The 19,997-nt window shown below is 36.0% G+C and overlaps 1 protein-coding gene across 1 annotated transcript; it reads right to left on the minus strand.

The window, feature by feature from the left end:
• Positions 1-4,144: 4,144 nt before the first annotated feature.
• LOC121378648 (40S ribosomal protein SA-like) lies at positions 4,145-19,917 on the minus strand. The gene is made up of 6 exons (XM_041506921.1): positions 19,793-19,917; positions 11,633-11,798; positions 8,789-8,994; positions 5,858-6,016; positions 5,193-5,321; positions 4,145-4,619 (listed from the first exon to the last, which is right to left on the minus strand). The coding sequence occupies exons 2-6, from the start codon at positions 11,763-11,765 to the stop codon at positions 4,302-4,304; spliced, it is 945 nt and encodes a 314-aa protein (XP_041362855.1). The 5' UTR covers positions 11,766-11,798; positions 19,793-19,917; the 3' UTR covers positions 4,145-4,301.
• Positions 19,918-19,997: the final 80 nt, after the last annotated feature.

The following is a 19,997-nucleotide window of genomic DNA, read 5'->3' on the forward strand; positions in this document are numbered from 1 at the left end:
AAATATATAAAAATATATGTAGTCAGAACAGCTCTGTACAGAACGTTCCTATACAGGGCGATTTAGTATTCTCTACTTAGATATGGTAGTAAACAGTAAATAAAATAAAATAAATATCTATTTTGTATATACAGAAAATATATGTATATTTCGGACAATACTCAACAGAATATATATATATATATATATATATATATATATATATATATATATATATATATATATATATGAACTTTTAATGTTATTATTACTCAGTATGTTTCAAATTTAATTATAAGTATTGTCTGTTATTACTTTACGTTCATCTAGGTATGAACAAAAAAATCATCCGCAAACTTATGTGAGAACGGCTTCGCCGATTCACAAAATTTACGGATGATTTATTTTGTTCATACCCCGATGAACGTAAAAGAAATAACAGACACTCCTTAAATAATAATAATAATAATGATATATAAATATATATAGAGTGATGACGGCTCTGTACAGGACGTTCCTACACAGGTCCGTCTAGTATTTTATATACTTAGATATGGTGGAAAACACATTAACAGTAAAGAAAATAAATATATTTTGTATAATACTCAATGCGTTCATGTTGACACTGTATAAAAACGTGTGTATGGGTAAACAGAACGGCACCTACCTTCAACCCCCCCCCCCCCCCCCCCCCAAATCCCCCTTTTTTAAATTCCCACTTTATGGATATACATGTAACAGCATAAAAATCTCTTCTTTTTTTTAACTTTTCCCAATTAGATAGACACTAAGAAAAATGCAACAAAACACCTTCTGATATATATATATATATATATATATATATATATATATATATATATATATATATATATATATATCAATAGTCAAACCTGTCCTAGCGGCCATCTGTATACAGCGGTCACTTGCCTTAAGCGGCCACTTTTTTCCTCCCAAACGATTTATAATGTAAATGCACCTGTAATAAGCGGTCACCTGTCTAACGCGGCCAGCGGCCACCTAAATCTGATCCCAAATCGCTAAAATACCTGCATTAAGCGGCCACAGTAAAGTTTTACTCTTATATAAAAGGGATATTTTAACAACAGCGATAGGTGCAGCAAATAACCGATCTTCACACCTTCAGGAATAATAGTACCCATTCAGTCCCGACATCTCCACTGTGTATCAATTAAGGAAGTATGAATCTGACATGCATCTAATTGCCTCTGGGCAGGCTACGCTTGACATTTGTAGATTCACTTACTATAACAATACATCGCATGAAGTCGGAATTAAATAATTAAATGGAAAAAGAAAACAAACTTGTGGAAAACGGTTAATTTAATATATTCTATTTGCATTATTTTTGAAGGAGACAACATGTCAAAAGTTGATTTATAGTCAACTATGAAGCACACATCCGTTAATTAGCAGTACAGACGGTAAAACAAGAAACAACAACAAATGTTTTAAAGACTATATATGTGGCAACCTGTACTCAGCGGCAACCTGTCTTAAGCGGCCACGTTTATCTACTCCCTTGTGTGGCCGCTTAAGACAGGTTTGACTGTATATATATATATATATATATATATATATATATATATATATATATAGTATATATATATATATATGTGTGTGTGTGTGTGTGTATGTATATATATATATCCTCTCTCTCTCTCTCTCTCTCTCTCTCTCTCTCCTCTCTCTCTCTCTCTCTCTCTCCTCTCTCTCTCTCCTCTCTCTCTCTCTCTCTCTCTCTCTCTCTCTCTCTCTCTCTCTCTCTCAAATATATATATCGATCGATGCCATAACCTGTCGATGCCATAACCTATGGAATCTGTCACATGTTTTGTTTATACTTTTTACGAGATAGTCTTTTAATCTGGCGTTATCAAAACCCTCGGATACAAGTCGCAGAGACTTTGTCCAAGTTGTTGCACTGCTTTTTAATTTGAACCATTCCGCTGTAAATTTCAGCAGACCGTTTTCTACGGCCATTATACCATCTAATTCGAAATATGTACATGTTAGTTGCCAAAGTTTAAAAGTCTCCTACGAAGCTACTCAAGTCGCCCATAACAACCTTGTTGTCACGCCCCCCAATTTGTAAATAGACTAGTTTCAGTCTATTTTGTCAAGGGACGTTACTCTTCGCGCGCATGCGCAATAGGAATGTGAAATACCTCTATTCAATAGAATAACATGTTCGCGTTTTAAAAATACACGTGTTCCACTTCCATGTAAAATGACCGAAAGGCTGCGAATCACCCGTTCATGTTATACCGGTTAGCGCGTCACGGGGTCACGCAACTTGACTCTTGGAGTTCAGAGGCTTTTTGGCAAGCGATGGGGAAAACGCAACTTTTTATTGCGAATATATTAAAAACGGGTACATTTTTGAGCAGAGGCGCCTTAGTCCAGGCAGTTATGTAAATTTGCATTTTGTTTTGCTTAAGTCAGTAAAATGTATTTCTTTTCATTCTTAAGCCTATCCAGAATTAGAAATCCATTGGTAGCATTTTTTCAGTCATTTGATTTAAACAAAGATTTAACTTTAAGATGCATTTTACACAAATCAGAAAAGGTGCGTGTGCGGGGTGGAGGTTACCCGGTAGATTGTCGAGACTTCTCAAAGCATTTTTTAAAAATGTATTTTCGAGGAGAGCGGAAAACGTCCGCTAGACTAGTTTAGGCGCCTCACGTTGAACGTGAGGAACCAAACGGCCACGTCGGGAACCAATCAAATAGTTCACGACCGTTAGCTGGCTGAACATAGGGTAGGTCTCCAATCCCTTCCCCAACATGCTAATTTTATTTTCCATGTAGTTTCCGATGGAGCAGCTCTAAACCTATAGAAACTCGCCACTTTAGACCCCCTTCCCCCTGCAGAAATTTCTGCACACGCACCTGCTATATTAACGTAATACCGTCATCAGTGTTATTATATCACCGACCATTGAAATAACAAGACCCATTATGTAAATAGGCCTTACGTAAAAACAACCATATTAACACCAAATTTCCATACTCGCACAAGGAAATAACAGTGGCTGATCCAGAAAATCCATTTAGGGGGGCCCCCCAGTGATATGAGGTGGAATGCCAAGGGAACTTTGGAGGGGATCGTAAAATAATGAAAATTAACATATAATAAAATTATAACTATCTCAACAAAAAAATTGGGGGGGGGCCTGCCCCTCCCCTAGATCCGCCTCTGAATAAGTTAAGAGTAATGTCATCAAAACAGTATATGGAACAATTCAGTTTCAGTTGCTGGTTTCCTTCCACCCGGGGCAGGTTGATCATATGTGATCACCACATCCTGGAAAGTGTCTCAATCACCCTCATTAAGATGGAAGGAAATGTTTCATTTAACAACGTACTCAACACATTTTATTTACGGTTATATGGCATCAGACATATGGTTAAGGACCACACATATATTGAGAGGAAACCTGCTGTCGCCACTTCATGGGCTACTCTTCAATTAGCAGCAAGGGATCTTTTATATGCACCATCCCACAGACAGGGTAGTACATAACACGGCCTTTGATAGATCAGTCGTGGTGCACTGGCTGGAACAAGAAATAGCCCAATGGGCTCACCAATGGGGATCGATCCCAGACAGACCGTGCATCAAGCAGGTGCCAAGTCTTGAAGATGAAAGTACATTTGTAAAAGGTCCCTTGCTGCTTTTTTGAAGGAGCAACTTAGTGGCAAACGCAGTAGGTTTCTCCTTTTAAGTGTCACAATAACCAAATGCAAGACTCCAAACAGCTGCAATTTAAAATGTGCATTTCTATTTAAGAACTATTCCTTTCTTCTTTTTCCTCCTCACATGACCAAATTTAGTTTTGCTGTATTAGACGAGACAAACTTGATACTGAGCCAAATGGACAAGACAAACTTGATATGGAGACAAATGTTTTCCCCTCCATTCAGATACACCAATACAACTTAATACAGTGAAACCTCAAAACCGGACCCTCTGTAAACCGGAATTTCTCCAAAAGCCGACATTCTTCACAAAATCAGTACAAAAAATAACCTCTCTAAACCGGATACCCCCTAAAACCAAACATTTCACTTGGTCCCGAGGGTGTCCGGTTTAGAGGAGTTTCACTGTATATCTAAAATCATACACACACAAAACAAGACATTATTCAGAGACATTCTTTTTTAATTTCCAGATGTTTCAAATACGACATTGCCAGCAAGGCATTTCTAATTTTCCTTTTCTATTAATTGATTGTTTCTCTCTTATCTATCTCAATTCAAAGTCCTTTCAGTCTCAGTCGATTTGTCTCAAGAGTTCCGGCCTAACTCCAGTTCTCCGATGTGGAGCCTCCCCAGTCGTTTTTGGGCCCAGCGGGAGGAGGAGCAGCAGCAGCCGCGGCTGCGGTTGGTGCCGCACTCGGAGCAGACCAGTCAGCGTGATCAGCCGACCAATCGGATGTGGTCCCGCTGGCGAACGGCTGGATGGGTACAGAGCTCACTGGGACCGCCTCGCTCGCCCAGTCAGTCACCTCGGTTCTAGCGACCATCGGCTGCTCGCCCGTCCACTGCTCCTGTGGTGGGGCAACAGGCTCTTCCTTCTGCTGGTCGCGCTCAGCCGCCGCCTGTTCCTCTTTCTCGGCCTGTGAAAATACATTAATAAAATTCAGTCTAAGAATCAATGTTTTATTGTTTGTTATATAAGCAGAGTTTGACCACACTCACAGAAGAAACATACTTGCTAGACCGTCTTGTGGCTTCTCTTTAACCCCAATCACAACACCATGATCCAGCAAAATCAGTGTTTCTTGCCGTCATCAAGGAGATTTGAACCAGGACTATAAGAGTTCATCCATATATCAACCGAGTTAATAAGGCAATTCCAATAGTTTCCTTCAGTATCAGATTTTGTACCAGCAATGTGAAGCTAAGCTGTAAATAATCGTATTCATATATATCTACCTTTGTTTGAAGCTGAATAGCTGATGTGTATGTGTGTGCTGGGGTGTCATTAAACATTCATTCAGTATCCAAAAACAAGAATAATATTTTTTATTTTTTTATTTTTTATAAATCCAGCAATAAAGTTCTGATGTTTGTAAATTTGTAATTTTAGAAGATAATTTTTAGCTTGTTGCATTGCAGTTAGTCAATGGCCTTTCGCTTTGTCATTAAGTTTAATATGTTAACATGCCAAGAATTTACAAATTAGTTACCTCTTCTGGGTCTCTGTAGAAGTAGAGATCGACCATCACGTCCCAGGGGTGTTCCCGACTGATGGTTCCACGGAGTCGGAGAACCTCTCGAGACAGCAACCACCACATCAGACCAATCGACTGCACTCCCTGTAAAATACACAGTGTTTATGTTCTGCTCTTGATAAGTTGTAAGTGATCACACCTCAGACTGTATATACCAAATTGTAAGATACAGAATATTATAGGAGCTTGTGTCATACTGATTCTACAAAACTAAGTGTCAGGATTTTTGTACTGCCCAAGTGAGAGTAACACATGAATCCTGACAAGTTTCGTAAAATCAGTACAATTCACATGCAAGTGTAATAATGTTTTTATTATTCATATTATTATTTTTTGGGTTGATTAACAAAGTTCAATTCAAAATGGTTCATCACATGATGAAATGACGTCATATTTCACATACAGTGTCTGGGCTTGGACTAGGGAAGCAATGTTAAGATGTCGCTTCACAAAATTACGTCATTATATAAGTTACTGCATGTGTGCTTCTCATGATTTTTTATTAACTCTTATGTTGAACCATGTGGAAAATAAACATTAATATTACCCACATGACCATACATTGTCACTAATTACTAATTTCTTGCTTGTTACATGGGACTACTAGGGCGATACAATACCTTGTTGTTGCAAGGGATGGCAATATCCACGTGTCTTAGTGGAGAGTCAGTGTTGCAGAGGGCGATGACAGGAATGTTGACATATGACGCCTCCGTCACGGGCTGGTGATCCGTACGTGTGTCCGTCACCACCAACAGACGGGGCTCTCTGAACGCAGCCTGAAACATTCAACATAACTTACTAGCAACGTCAATGAGGTAAATCCAGACAAAATACAATTATATATGGAACAAGTATTCTGAGAGTTCTGCTAAAGCAAAACATGTACCCTACCTGGCTTAACAAAGTTTCTTATCTCCTAAATTCAAGGACCATAACTGAAAAATTGGTATATCACTATGAAAGTACTTGATCTGTCAGTAAATAATTGTATCTCAATATCTTCAGGCATTGCCAAAAAAGAGAAAAACGTTCTGAATACAATTTTTTGTATACCGTATATTGCCGTGTATTAGCCGACTTTTGAAGTCCACAAACACTTTCCAAATGAAGAGAGTCGGCTTATACACGGAGCCAACAAATTGGAGTATAAAATTCCGATCGAAAATACGCCCGACTGTAACGTATAACTTTTGATCAGACCCTTAGCCTTTCAAAAATTAAGTAACAATAATTTGTGCACAGTATAAATGAAACACCCATCATGCAGTTTTTTGTTCTTGAATGCATTATAAGTTTGATGAATAATAATAAAAAAATTACTTGTTTTATTGTCATTTCAGTGGTAAAAACGTATTCTTTCCAACTGTCCGCCATCTTTGTTTGACCTGTGCTGGGGACAGTCTTTCATATAAGCAAATTTATGATACAAAACAAGGTTTTTTCTTCAAACAAGTATTATATTTCTAATAATTATTGTTTTGTTGGGAGGGTGCATTAAACTGTAAAGTAATGCCATAAATAAATTAAGCTCATTATTAACATTACCGACTGAAAAAACATAACATGAATTTCAGGACAATAATTACTCCCACAAATGTCACATGACCATACCATATACCAGGGGTTCTAGAATATTTTTAAAATTCACTTGCCATAGGGCCAGTGGATTTGAAATTTCACTTGCCCAATTTTAACTGTTGATAAAACAAAAAAACCCCAGCAAATTAAAATAATTAACTTTTTAATGTCCATTTTTCATACCAAGATCATTGGGCATGCATTATGGTTTGTTTAGAAAAATATGCAAATAATTTCCATCAGTTTAGAATAAAGTTACCATACCTATTAAAATTTTAAAATAATTGTTTCCACTAAAACCACCTAAGTTATAAAAAATAATCCATGTTACCGAGATAATACAACAATTAACAGCAAGATAATACAACAATTAACAGCATTATTTATTTACTTATGAATGGGAACTTACCCCACCCACCCCCTCAAAAAACAAAAAGAGAAAAGAATCAATTAAGAACCGTTATTAGCATAAAGTGTACATGTATTGCAGTTTAAGGCTCCCCCCCCCCCCCCCATCCTCTCCAACACACACACCATATTAGAAATTTAGCAATTTGGGTACTTTGTTAAATTTATCTATTTCATGATACTGTGTTTATAAGCTTTTTAAAAAACTTTTTTTGGCAATTTATGTCATATTTTATAAATTAAATTAATAATTTACACATTTAAAGTATTTGTAAATAGTGACGTGCAAACTTTAAAACTAATAAAAGACTGGTTACCGTTTTGCATAGTATTAGTATTAGAGTAACAAATCTTTGGATTTCAGTGTAAAAAAACAAAATGGCGGCAAAACAATGAACTTTTGTTTTTCCAATGTTTACACTTTATAACTTTAATAAAGTTATATCAGTAGGTATATTGATGTCATGGATGGGTCAGAGATTGCTGGTGGCCAACTATTTGTTAGTGAAATATTGCATGTGATAGCAAATCGAAAGAAGTGACTTATAGATGTTTCTTTTGTTTTTGTATGATCGTAGGATGTAGGGTTGTAGATTTTTTTTTTTTTTTTTAAACACTTGCCATCGGGATTGCACAAAGTAACTTTTACTGGCCTGAATCCAAAAAACACTGGCCTCGGGCATCGGGCCACCGTATTCTAGAAGGCCTGCATATACAGTGGACAGCTAGTCACAGACCACATGATCTTTTGTTTCTGTGTTTGTGGTGGGGGATTAAACATGCCTCAATGATTTTACTTTTTGCTGTCCAGTGAATAAATTAATTACTTGTGTGCAGTGATATGTTGTTACAGCATGAACTATTTATTTTTCTGTTATGCTTTATCAGTTCTAAATTATTTTTCACGGCATGGTAGATGTTAGCATTGCCGCATTGATTGCGATCGCGAGTACCGTTTTTGTAATAATTAAAGGGAAAACAAAGCACAAGTCAATTTGTTAACAGTATTATTGAAACCAATACAACATACACCTGGACAAAAGATGACCTCAGCTTATACACAATGCCGATGATTTTGTACTAGATATTTAGGTTCAAACTAAGAGGTCGGCTTATCCAAGAAGTCGGCTAATACACAGTAATATACGGAAACCTAAGTTAAAGGGTCATAAGTTCATAACATTGTCTAAAATGGGTATATCATGAAATACAAACTGGATCTTTAACAGTACATGGTAAAGCTATATCCAAAGATTCAGATTGAAGAACACATTTGAGATAAAACCTATAGACCCCTCCGGTTGGACCAATAGGGGACTAATAATGACAAGAGAAACAAAGAAAAAATCATCTTATCCAATTTAAATTATCAATTACAGGTGAATCAAATTTTTTTTAAACATTATACTACCAATAGATTGATCACTATCAGAATTTATAAGTATTCTAATGGTATATCTTTATCAATATAGTCATATATATATAATAGAGTAATTGCAATGATATTTATCGCAAAAGCTGCCAATTTAGTTCTCACACAGACTGTTTACTTGCAAACACACCTGAATCTGGTTGGTGAAAGTTCCAGGAGTGAATCGTCCAGCCACTGGATTGGCTCCTGTGGCTGATGCGAACTTGAGGACAGCACGCTGCCCATACGGACGCGCGGAAATCACACACACGTCAGTCGGGTTCTCGATGGCGGCGATAGCGCGGGCGGCTAACAGCAGCTTCTCCCAGGTTTTCTTCAGGTTGATGATGTACACACCTGGAAAATGGATTTATTTTGCACAATCAGCATTTTTGCCAGATGGTGTGAAGGTAAAATGACATGTAACTTAACCTTCTGGCGAGATATCTCGCCCGACGTCACGACAAACTGTACACTGTATACATTGCATTCCCCAATTCATATTTCCCGCTGATTTGCACACGACACTCACTGAAAAAAAAAAAAATCTTAACAGGAAGCAGTTTATTTTACAGCATGCTAGCTTTTGTCTGTTGTTTTTCAATGGTTTTCGTCAAGTATTTTCACTTGACAACAATGGCAGCATGTCGCGGTTATTTTCAGGGATCGACAGCTAATTTGATAATAAATTTGATCGTTTTACCAACAACAAAAATCACAAAGTATTGCGAATTGTAGTTACCATTTATTTTTTTAATTCTTGTCAGATAACCACTTATCGGGAATAACGGACAAATACTGGACAGCCTGACCACAAATTTCCGTAAGTAAACACGACTTTTTTGCCTAATTTTAATCACCATTAACCATCTAAAGTATCATAAAAATTACAAAAACCCACACAAATAATACTTACCAATTCATATATGAACTTTATTTTACGTATTTATAAAACATTTAAGTGAATATTTGTCAGTAAAAATTATAAATTATAAATGGTTTTTGTCAAAAATTATTCCAGTTGTCTAAAGGTTAAAAAATTTGAAATTAATGGATACATTTTCATACTTTTTCAAAAGATTGTAGTACCATGAATGTGAACTGCTGCTTAAAATTTGTCTAAGTACATGAAAGTTTGTTTTTAACGACACCACTAGAGCATATCGACTTTATCAACAATCAGCTATTGGATGTAAGACAATTGATAATTTTTATTCACATAAATTCACTTGAATGTATTATAAATACATGAAATAAAGTTTATATTTGAATCGGTAAGTATTATTTTCGTGAGTTTTTCTAATTTTTATGATATTTTAGATAGGTTAATAATAATATTGGTTAATAATAATATTGATTTAAAATAAGGCAATTTTTTTTAGAAAAAGTTCTGTTTACTTACGGGCATTTGTGGCCAGCTATACAGTATTTATGTCCATTATTCCTGATATTAGTGGTTTTCTGACCAGATTTTTTTTTTTTTAAATTAACTACGATTCATATCCCAATATTTGGTGATTTTCATTGTTGGTAAAACAATCAAATTTGTATCACAATCTACTGTCACAATCAGCTATTGATCCCTGAAAATGACTGCGATGTGCCACTATTGATGTCAAGCAAAAGTACTTGCCGAAAACCACTTTTTGAACTCAAAATTTTAAGGTATTTCCACTGGAAAAACAAAAGCCACCATCTTGTGAAGAAATCTTTTTTCTCATTATATTTCTGTTTCCGGCAAGTGCCATGTGCAAAACAGCGGGAAATATGAATTGGAGAATGCCGTGTACAGTATGTACTGGCAAGTCAGAAGGTTAAACAATATTTATTTCACAAAAGAAATGGATTGGCAAACAGGCCATTGGTCTATATTAATGCCTCTCCACACATACTTTTGTTACATACAGTTTATAATATACAAATGTATCAGTTGACATGTTCTTCAGATATTACAAACTATTACATAATTTGCACTCAATCTTAAAAAACAAGTCTACAAGACCATGAAATAAGTATACTTGTCCATGCATATACATACCACGTACATAAATATACCTGATTTTATAACATTAACTTACATCAGTCATTCTCGTGAAGCGTTCTCACAATTCGTAAACATTATGAATAGATTCAACTATATGTAAATTAAGGTCCAGAGGGTAATCATTATTACCATAAAGCACTGTATGGAGGTCAAAACCACCATTATAAAAATATATTGCTGTACAAATGTTATGATACAGAGGACAGACAAATAGGAAATGATGCCCACAACTACAAATGTAATTATAATAAATATGTCTTGTATATCTATGAGCGTTGAGGTCACTGCATTCTAAACAAAGTCTACAATGAATTATTTGGTTTAAGCATGATCAGAATGCTAAACATTTCTTATTTAACCCTTTTATCGGCAGGTATATACAATTTTTAAATTTTTTAAAAGATTCTATTTGTCTTATATTTTCATCAATACTATTCCACTTACGAACTGAGGAAAAAAAAACAATTTTCTGTATAAATCTGTCTAGTGAGATATAAAAAAAAGAAGTAAAGTTTGTTTTATTTAACGTCACTAGAGCACATCGATTTGTTATCTCATCACTGGCTATTGGATGTCAAACGTATGGTCATTCTTACACTGTTTTTAACAGAAAATCCACTGTCGCCACATAGGCTACTCTTTTACAACAGGCAGCAAGGGATCTTTTATTTGTGCTTCCCACAGGCAGGATAGCACAAACCATGGCCTTTGTTAACCAGTTATGGATCACTGGTCAGTGCAAGTGGTTTACACCTACCCATTGAGCCATGCGAAGCACCCACTCAGGGTTTGGAGTCGGTATCTGGATTAAAAATCTCATGCCTCGACTGGGATCCGAACCCAGTACCTACCAGCCTCTAGACCGATGGCCTAACCACGACGCCACCAAGGCCGGTAGAGTGTGATACAAGATAACACTAGAAATAACATACTAGATGTAAGTAATACTACCGTCGGGTTTACGCTTGAAGACATACTGCTCCATCTGGAAGTCAACATTGTTTGATCCCAGATGAGTGCTACAAGCAAGGAACTTTGTCACATCTTCCTCTTTGAGGGCAAGTGGGTCTAAACCTCCGGACATCGTGAGTTAGTCTTTAGTGTTACGGTGACCAACCTACAAGATAAGAGAAAATATTCACAGCAACTGGCTCAGTCCATGTACTCAATACATTGGTAAAGAAAAAAGAATGTGTGCGCGCGTATGTGTGTGTGTGTGTGTGTGTATATATATATATATATATATATATATATATATATATATATATATATATAAATATATATATTGCACTTTTGTCCTACGCTATTACTCCGAGTTTCACGCCCTTCGACGATCTTCAGATAGCTGATACTGGTGAAAAGATTGCAGGGTTTTTATTTTTATGTAGTGCGGTTGCGTGGTTTGAGCTTACTGGTGTGACGGCATTTTGAGATGAGCTCAGTCCTTTTGTTGAGATTGTTTTTGTCTTTTGTTTGTAGGATGGCGAGCTTTTCCTCAATGCACAGGTTACATTGGCCGGAGTTTCGTTTGTACGTGTTCGACTGTTTGATAATTTGCCAACTTATTTCATAATTTGTTCGCTGTTTTTTTAGTTCCCAGACATGTTTAGATAGCTCGGTTTCTTTCGAGTATTTTTCGTGTTTGAACGATTTCGTGTGATTGTTGTATCGTTGTTTGAAATTACCGCCAGATAGACCGATGTATGTTTTTGACGTTGCGCCAGTTGTTACGCTTGCTTTGTATACTATCCTACAAACAAAAGACAAAAACAATCTCAACAAAAGGACTGAGCTCATCTCAAAATGCCGTCACACCAGTAAGCTCAAACCACGCAACCGCACTACATAAAAATAAAAACCCTGCAATCTTTTCACCAGTATCAGCTATCTGAAGATCGTCGAAGGGCGTGAAACTCGGAGTAATAGCGTAGGACAAAAGTGCAATATATATATTTATTGCATGCTCTACTCTCTCTTAAAGTATTGAGCACCTTTCAAGCCTTTAATGATAATCACCAGTATTCTATATATATATATATATATATATATATATATATATATATATATATCTCTATATATCCTCGTTTACTCGAATACCGTACGACTAAGAGGAAATGGCTGGTGCCCATGCTCAGTCAAGTCAGGCTATCAATTTAACAATATTCATGTTTACCATGTTCGATTTAGAAATAAAATTTATAAACAGGTAAGTACATGGCTGTTAACAAAAGTAAAATGTTGTGACTGAAATTTCAAGGTACAGGGCATTGCCCTGGTTGGGGGTTTAGATGGCGGATGTCAGTGCCATGATTATATCACCATTCAAAATGGTTGTGTTTTATATGACAATTGTAGTCCACTTCAAACATGTATTTCTCCCAACCCAAACCGTTTTTTTTTATTGGACAAAAACATTAATTTAATGGGTCCTGCAGTGAACCTATATTAATAAAAATAGTTCTATTAGGCTGACATTTGCTGGGGTGTTCTTTCATAAGCTACGGGCATTTTTTTTAAAGTTTGCATTATTACTTGATATTATTAATTTAGACTTGACGGCCAGCTAATGGACGAAAAATCAAATATTCAAATACATTTACATCGGGTATAGTCTTATTGCAAATTCATTATGGTCGTTAAAAATTGGGGTAAAAGCCAATGTCTGATACTGCATTACGCTAACGTTGAATAGTCCTCTGTTGATCTCTGTGTTCATTTAACAATACGTAACGCAAAATCTTGCAGTTTTAATACCCCTCTCGCTCGTGTACCGTTTTGTGACTGTCATATTTTACTTTGGGGTCTTTAGTAATACATATATGTTAAAATAAAACAGCAATGACTGGTTGCATACTTTATTAATTAACATTACGTTGCACAATAACACACACCCCCCCCCCCAAAAAAGTTTTGTCACACATCCCATAATTCCCACTCTCCTTAGTGCACGTTGCGTAATTCTCGAATGATCCCATTATTCAATCGTAAATAATAAAGATGTAACATACCGCTGGTCGGTAAATGTTAATTTTTTACCAGATCAATTTTATTTTAAAGTTTCAATATATATAATACGCAATCTAATAATCTCCCAGCAGAACTATTACATTGTAACAGTGTTCAAACTTGCACGTGCTGTTCGTCACATGGTGTGACATTGGATACGGCGATTACTTCAAAGGGAGTGTGTAGCACATTTAAATTTGGGTTTTTTTTCACTTAATTTACAACTACTGTAGTAACTGTTGTTCGTTGTTTTTGTTTGTTTGTTTGTTTGTTGTTGTTGGGGTATTTTTTTTTTTTGGGGGGGGGGGTAATTACAAAAACCGTACCAAACATGATTTAAAAAAAATAAAAAAATAAAAATATCTGGAAAAAAAAGTACGAAACATGTACACACCTTTTTACAAAATAAGATCGTCTGCTTAAAGGGACACACCCTAGTTACGGCTAGTTGTTAATCATTGCGGCGTTGTTTTTCGCTATTAAACCCATTTTTTCACAAATAAAATTGCACTTTACTTACATTTATTATTTAGAATATACATTTCCATTCACCTGAAGTGTTTTTTGGTAATCCTGGTGTTTGTAATACCACAAAATGTATTTTTCGTATTTCTGAAAAACTGATGCACGTTTGAGAAAAAACTGTTGAGCAGACAAGGTCTAATCTATTTTGAGACGGGATATTTCCATTTCAATGTCACAGTGACCGTTATCATTTTGGTTTGTTTTCTCGTGCACGGTTCGTGCAATCAACATCCGATTTGTTGTTCATTTGTGAGATTTTTCTTCACAGTTCGTGAACATTTTCAGTAACAATAAAGTTCAGACAAGTAAGTATCTCAATACAAAACGTTACAAACCCTTAAAACCAATAATTTTGCCAAGTCTTACGATATCTGGAGAGGGGATACAACCAGGACAGAACAGTTGGAACATGTCCAGGAGAGGTGAAAAGAACGCACCCCAAGTCTGTGAAATTTGTCGTGACATAGGCATTATTGTGCTTCGAGCGACATCTACCGGTGACATCAGAATACAAACTTTCAAAATTATTTCAAACAATTGGGACATGGGGATTCCCATGGTATTTATCGATATAAAACCTGCTTTTTCACTCCATTTGATAAAAAGTGATCTAAGTGTGATACAGGTTTGTAGATTAACCAAATTATAGTTTATTTTCGCTGGATGGAACTAGGGTGTGCGGCTTTAAAACAGCACAGCAAATGGTAGTGCACGATGCACATAAGTCAATACTTTTACTTTCTACGTCCGTTCGGACTAAGTAAATAGCGATAGATCCCAAATATGTGTTAACGCAAATGGATGGATTAAAACAAAAAGTTGTATTCTTCTACCAAAAATATTATATCAGACAATGTAGGCATTATTACTAAAAACTATGATACAACAGACTGTATCACAAAAGGATACACCTAATTTGCATATCCAGGTCAGAGTTGTTCGTCACGTGTTCGTAATCGATCGGAAAACCAAAACGAAACTTTTTTCGATGTCAATTTCTTTTTTTATAAGTTCAAGTGTCCACGATAAAAGCAACTTTGGGAATCTTTATTGGGAAAGGTTCAATTGGGGAAAAGTTTGATATTGGATTGGGAATTTACGTCACTGGCCCCAAAATATATGGTAGATTATACCCTGGGATGGGTCCCTAAAGGGGATCAGTGGGGCAAAGACAATGTCCGATGCGATCGGGTTGACATTACGGAAACCGAAAACGGCCGAAGTGATTCTCATTTTATATATAAAAAAATAAAAAAAAATAAAAAAACCCGACTGAAAAAAATAATTTCCACAATTTCTCTGACGACGGAAATCCGTCTCACGACGGACAGTTAACAGCCATGTAAGTACATACTCACATGTTATCTCTGTTCCATCAAGAATTGCACCAGGTGGTAAGAATTTTTTTTAAAAGCATTATCGAAAACCGTACTGACGTTATCAACGTAATGGCAACACAATCTGCTTTTCCCGCGAAAACAGTCACGTGACCTGCAAAGGGGCGATCTGGACGTGACCAGTCATTACTCAATCGGCAGTGCTAGCAGAAGTGTTCGATTGTGTGGATTCCGTCATGCACCTATTGCTGTTTAGGCATGCATTTGCATTGCATTTAGTAAGATTCCAGGGTACAAATTAATTGCAATAATACATTTCATTGTGCATAAAACTTTTTATTTTTCCCCCCGCATTTTAAAGGAAATTTGTTTTAAGCGTACTTCCTTCACAAGAAAGAAGTTGTTGTCATGTCAACGATTGAACATGCGTAGACATTACAAAATACCCAGAATTAAAATAAAGTTTTCAACAATTGGTGATATATAGGTATTTATCCAGGCTTTTAATGGTACCAAATGGCCTATGGGCCCCCCATCCCAAAAGTAAGTAGCACCAAACTTCCAAACTGAATGTGTCTTGTCAACGTCCCTAACTGCGTTATGCTTCAAATTCCGTTCATTTTGTTTTCTTGTTAACAGCGCATTCAACATCCGATTTGTTGTCATTGGCATGTCGTTCATTCATGAGGTTTTTCTTCACAGTTCAGGGAACATTTTCATAAACAATAAAGTTCAGAAAAGCAAGTATCTAAATAGAAAACTTTACAAACCTCTAAAACCATTAATAGAGGCACTGATTTTCCGTTTCAGATTTTTCCCTTTTCCGTTTCATAATGTTACAAATTTCGGTTTTTTCCATTTCAGTATTAAACAAATTCTGTTTTTGTTTCACTCACACACCGCAATTAACTGCTGGTATAAAATAAATAAATATGCAATGAGGCAAAACATGTCAGTAATTTGTATTTATTTTTGGTTTAAATTTAAACAAGTAAATTGTCAGGAAAGTGAACTTGCACAAACTAGAAATGTTCACTGTCAATAAGTCTCAGGCAGAAGGAAACCGCTTCTCCACATCTCCGTTGAAGTACATCATGGACAGATACTTTGTGTTCTCCTGTGTCAGTTTTTCGCGACGATCGTTGAGAATGTGTGGGGGTACTGGCTGAATGATCGCTCGACATCAACACTGACAACAGGCATTTTTTTAGCTAGAGCTGCAAGATGAGGAAACCGGGTAGCGTTGACTTCCCAGAATGAGGGCACTGTAAATGGTGTTGGGATTTCTTCAGCTTTGAACTGGACATATATCAAGAACTCATCAAACATTGAAGCAGAGGGATTGGCCAGTTCTGGAATGACGCTGTAGTCTTTGATGTCATGCGACAGGGTTGGAAGTTGTCTGGGATCAAAGAGACGACTGGCTTTGTTACGTTGTACAAGGAATATGCTGGATGGGAATCAATAGGTTTTGACGTTTCTCCAAAGATTTTTCAAACAACTTATTGAAACTGGTAGAAACCTTCCGCTCCTGGGGATTCAACTCCATGAAGAATGTATCAGTGTTTGGACCAAAGTTGGTTTTACTGGATACTGCTTTCAAATACAAGCGCAAGTCTTCAATAACATTGTACACCTGTGTTGCTAGTGTACTCGATGTTGCTTCCAAGCATGTTAATGAGGAAATGAGTCAGTCACAATTTTCTTCTACAAAGCTAAGGTTCAGTCGTAGACTGTTGAACACATTTTTGTTTAGATGATTGTTTGTGGTCAACTCAAGGAATCTGTCCACCGCCATTGCTTCACTTTTTTTTCTTGTTTGAAAAATACTTCATACACATGCATGTGGTGTGCATGATACTTTGCCGCATTGAACCCGCTATTCCACCTGGTAGAGACGGGTGCAGGAGGGAGTCGAACTTCAGCCGCCGGTAAATATTCACCTAAAAAGGATATGTAGCGCTGTTTGCGTCCAGTTTTTTTAAAAAAGAAAGCCGATTTTACCATCATACTTAACTGAGAAATGTTATCCAATACAGCACTGAGTGAACATTTCACCTGCCAAATTTATCACATGAGCCATGCGTAAGACCTGCATAGAGTTAGGAAACATTGCAGAAAGTACATCTTTGTAACAAAATTTACACAATAAAAGTGATCCGTCTGAATACATATCTTCTGGAAATTGTGCCACTCTTGCATCTGGTGTTATCTTTTAAACGTGCATGTGACGTCATTTGGCAGAAAGCATTTTATAATTTTTAAAAAAACACGGGAATTTAACTTGTGAATATGGCACGACACAGACTTCAGACATTTTCGGTTTTCTTTACGATATGATAGGGAAAATAATTACAAACGATCACACTATAAACCACTTCCCTTGTATAATTTATTTTGAACAAAGCCTGGCATACAATATGCAGGGCTAGCTCCGGCAGTCGCCAAATTCGCCAATTGCGAATTTTGAAAACTGGCGAATTTTATTTTGAAATGGCGAAATAATTTTACATTTTATTAAAAAATAACTTGTTTTCTGCCACTTTTGAAGTTTAATAGATAATTTGGCGAAACTTTGTGTTCACCCAGAGCTAACCCTGAATAGGCAATTACTGCATTCCTTTGTGAGATCAGAAATATGGCAATGCCGCAAATGTTAAAAATTAATAAGCAAACATAACATATCTTTCACTTGAGTAAATATCAGACAATTTTAGCTCACAACGTTCAGTTTTTTCCGTTGAATCGTCGGGAATAAGCGAAGAAAACATGACTGCTAAAACGTCTAGATACTCTACATTAAACATTTGGCGTAATATACAAAGATACTAGTGTTGTAGCGTAGCACAGGCAGATGTCGGTGTCCATAGTTTCTAGTTCGAAAAATAAATTTTAATTAATCAAATGCACCATTTAAAGTTAAATAATGTTTTGGAAAAAAAATCGGGAATTCCGTTTCAGATAGGTATTTCCGCGATTCCGCGATCACGGGAAAATCAGTGCATCTACATTAATTTTACTAAGTTGCTTTTGTTTATTCCTTAAAATTACCGATATCGGGTCCACATGACTTAATGGACTTAAAATGGAGAAAGATGAATTAACATTCGGTGCATGTCATATGACCTCACGTGCCAGATCAACACGGCCAAAGCATTTAATTATTTTAAGATTTTTAAGACCCGTTAGAATTTGTTTTCAATTATTACATTCGATCTGCAAAAGGTATGCTACATTTTTGTGCCTCTATTGTAATTTGTAGTGAATAGTATTCATAATCCATTCATAATAATTGTAAATAATTTTGTGTATAAATTTTGTTAATTATGAATCAATTCATGTAAAAAAAAATATTTTACAAACTATTCACTAGTATAATCGTAATGCCTATCAGTATCGACATCAAGTTTTAGCAATGTGTGTTGGTAAAACGCAGACCTGACGAGAATCCTTGACAAATTGAATTTTTTTTTTTTTTTTAAATATTAAACTAAGTGTTCGTCAACTGTGCATATTTAAGAAACATAATTTTTCATGTAGTGGCCTTAAAATTTTTAAATGAAGAACCGAGCTTTGCAATTGTTGCGACGGAGTGTCACGAAGCGTAGCTAAATGTGGGTGCTGTCGGGTTTCTTTCTGTAGTAAGTGTATTAGTGATTAATATGTGGATTTTTTTGTATCACTGAACTCGAAAATGATTGATGTAAAGGTATTTGACGTCAAACATAGGATTGTTGTGGTATTAGAGCGGGACTCGTTGCCTACCGTTTGGTAGTCAGGAATTGCCAAAAAAAGACATAGGCTGGTCTCTGACTGTAATGAGAGCGTGTTTATGTCCAAATGTCCGTCTAGCTCTCTTACAGTCAGAGTACTCGGGCTATTTGGGACGTCGATGGTAAATTTTTATTTTTTTTAATTTGTAATTATGTTGGTTGTGAAAAAATAATTCAATATGGTCCACAGAAACGACAGTAGCCCATTCACTTGTATTCATTACATTAAATCCTCCTCTTTTTTTTCACGGATGAAACTTGAAAGGGGACACGGGCGGGAATTTTGTTAAAGACTAAATATATTATAGTAAATATTTTGCAAGTTATTTTCTATAATTTATAAAAATAATTCTTTGTTGTCAAAATAATAACACGCATTTATTGTATACATGCATGAACATAAGAATTATTATTTGTGCTTAAGAAAACGTGTATTGTGTTATAAATTGATGAAATGAAGAGCGCCTTACAAAGCATGCGACGCCAAATGGAGTCTGACGATAAAAAGGAAGTACGTATTGGGGTTTTCAAGCACGTGTTCATGGAACTTCCTGTTTTTGGCGTATACCCCTACATTAGAAAGAAAGCACCTAGCTGTAAAAAAAAAAAAAAAATTAAAGTTTGTTTTGTTTAACGATACTACTATAGCACATTGATTAATTAATCATCGGCTAT

This window comes from Gigantopelta aegis, chromosome 8, assembly GCF_016097555.1.
Source record: "Gigantopelta aegis isolate Gae_Host chromosome 8, Gae_host_genome, whole genome shotgun sequence".
Lineage (NCBI taxonomy): Eukaryota > Metazoa > Mollusca > Gastropoda > Neomphalida > Peltospiridae > Gigantopelta > Gigantopelta aegis.